General features: G+C 55.9%; 1 protein-coding gene across 1 annotated transcript; it reads right to left on the reverse strand.

The window, feature by feature from the left end:
* Positions 1-6: 6 nt before the first annotated feature.
* On the reverse strand, positions 7-971 carry LOC109509286 (phosphorylase b kinase regulatory subunit alpha, skeletal muscle isoform-like). The gene is made up of 4 exons (XM_019859161.1): positions 802-971; positions 600-729; positions 318-419; positions 7-237 (listed from the first exon to the last, which is right to left on the reverse strand). Exons 2-4 carry the CDS (start codon positions 721-723, stop codon positions 92-94), a joined length of 372 nt encoding a protein of 123 aa, XP_019714720.1. The 5' UTR covers positions 724-729; positions 802-971; the 3' UTR covers positions 7-91.
* Positions 972-982: the final 11 nt, after the last annotated feature.

Consider the following 982-nt stretch of genomic DNA (forward strand, 5'->3'; position numbering starts at 1 on the left):
AAAATTTCGTATGAAGAGACGTTCGTAAGTAGAGAGGCACAACTGTAATTAGTCTGTCTGTGAGTAGACGGCCAATGCTAGTGGCAAAATGCTAACGCCGGCGCTGAGGTTTGCTTCCTACCATCTTCATGTCACTCTTGAGCTTGCTTATTCCCGCCCTCTCGCTCTTGGTGGCGCCCACGTTGCCGAGGTGATGGATGGAGATGGCAGTGCCGACGCCGCTGTCCGCGTCTCTCACTGCGTGACGACAAAACACGGGCGAGAGTGAGGCTAACGCGCCGGAACGCACTCGAAGCTGAGGTGCCGGGCGCGCTCACCGCTGCGCTCCACGCCGAACTCCTTCCCGCTCAGGATGTGGTACAGGAGGTTCTTCAGCTCCGAGGGGCTGAGACTCATCAGGCTTTCCGTGGCCTCCTCGCCTAAACGCACACGCGGTCATGGAAGTATTTGATCAACAACTGGGCCTACTGTGGTACTTTTTTTTATTTTAGTCCTTTTGTGTGCTACTAGCAGCGTTAAGATTTAAAAAAAATTTTTTTTTTTTAGGTGGCACTTGGTGTAAAAAGCTTGACAGCAGGGCAAACTGTAAAGCGAGGTACCGGAGCAGTTGAGTGACTGGGCCAGCTCCGTGGCCATGACCTGGATGATGAGCCCGATGCGGAGACGGAACATCTCGCTGAACAGGTTGGGCTGCGTCCTGATGCTCATGGCCAGGTACACCATGATCTCCTGAGGGGGAAGAGGCCCAGGGTGAAGGAGGGGATGGGAGGAAGACGGGTGGGGGTCTGGATGTGAACTCACCTGGGTGAGAATGGCCACGCTGATGTTGTTGTCGCTGGCCTCGTCAATGATGGATGCAAGTTGGTCCAGAGGAATGGGGGCCGTGATGGTCTTCTCTCGGGGCTCCGGGGGCAGACCCACTGTCAGGTGCTTCTGGTGGGCCAGCAAATCGGAGCAGGCCTGTGGGTGGGGGGAGTTCGCA

The sequence above is a fragment of the Hippocampus comes genome, unplaced genomic scaffold (assembly GCF_001891065.2).
Source record: "Hippocampus comes isolate QL1 unplaced genomic scaffold, H_comes_QL1_v1.1 C16842728, whole genome shotgun sequence".
In the NCBI taxonomy this organism is placed as follows: Eukaryota; Metazoa; Chordata; class Actinopteri; order Syngnathiformes; family Syngnathidae; genus Hippocampus; species Hippocampus comes.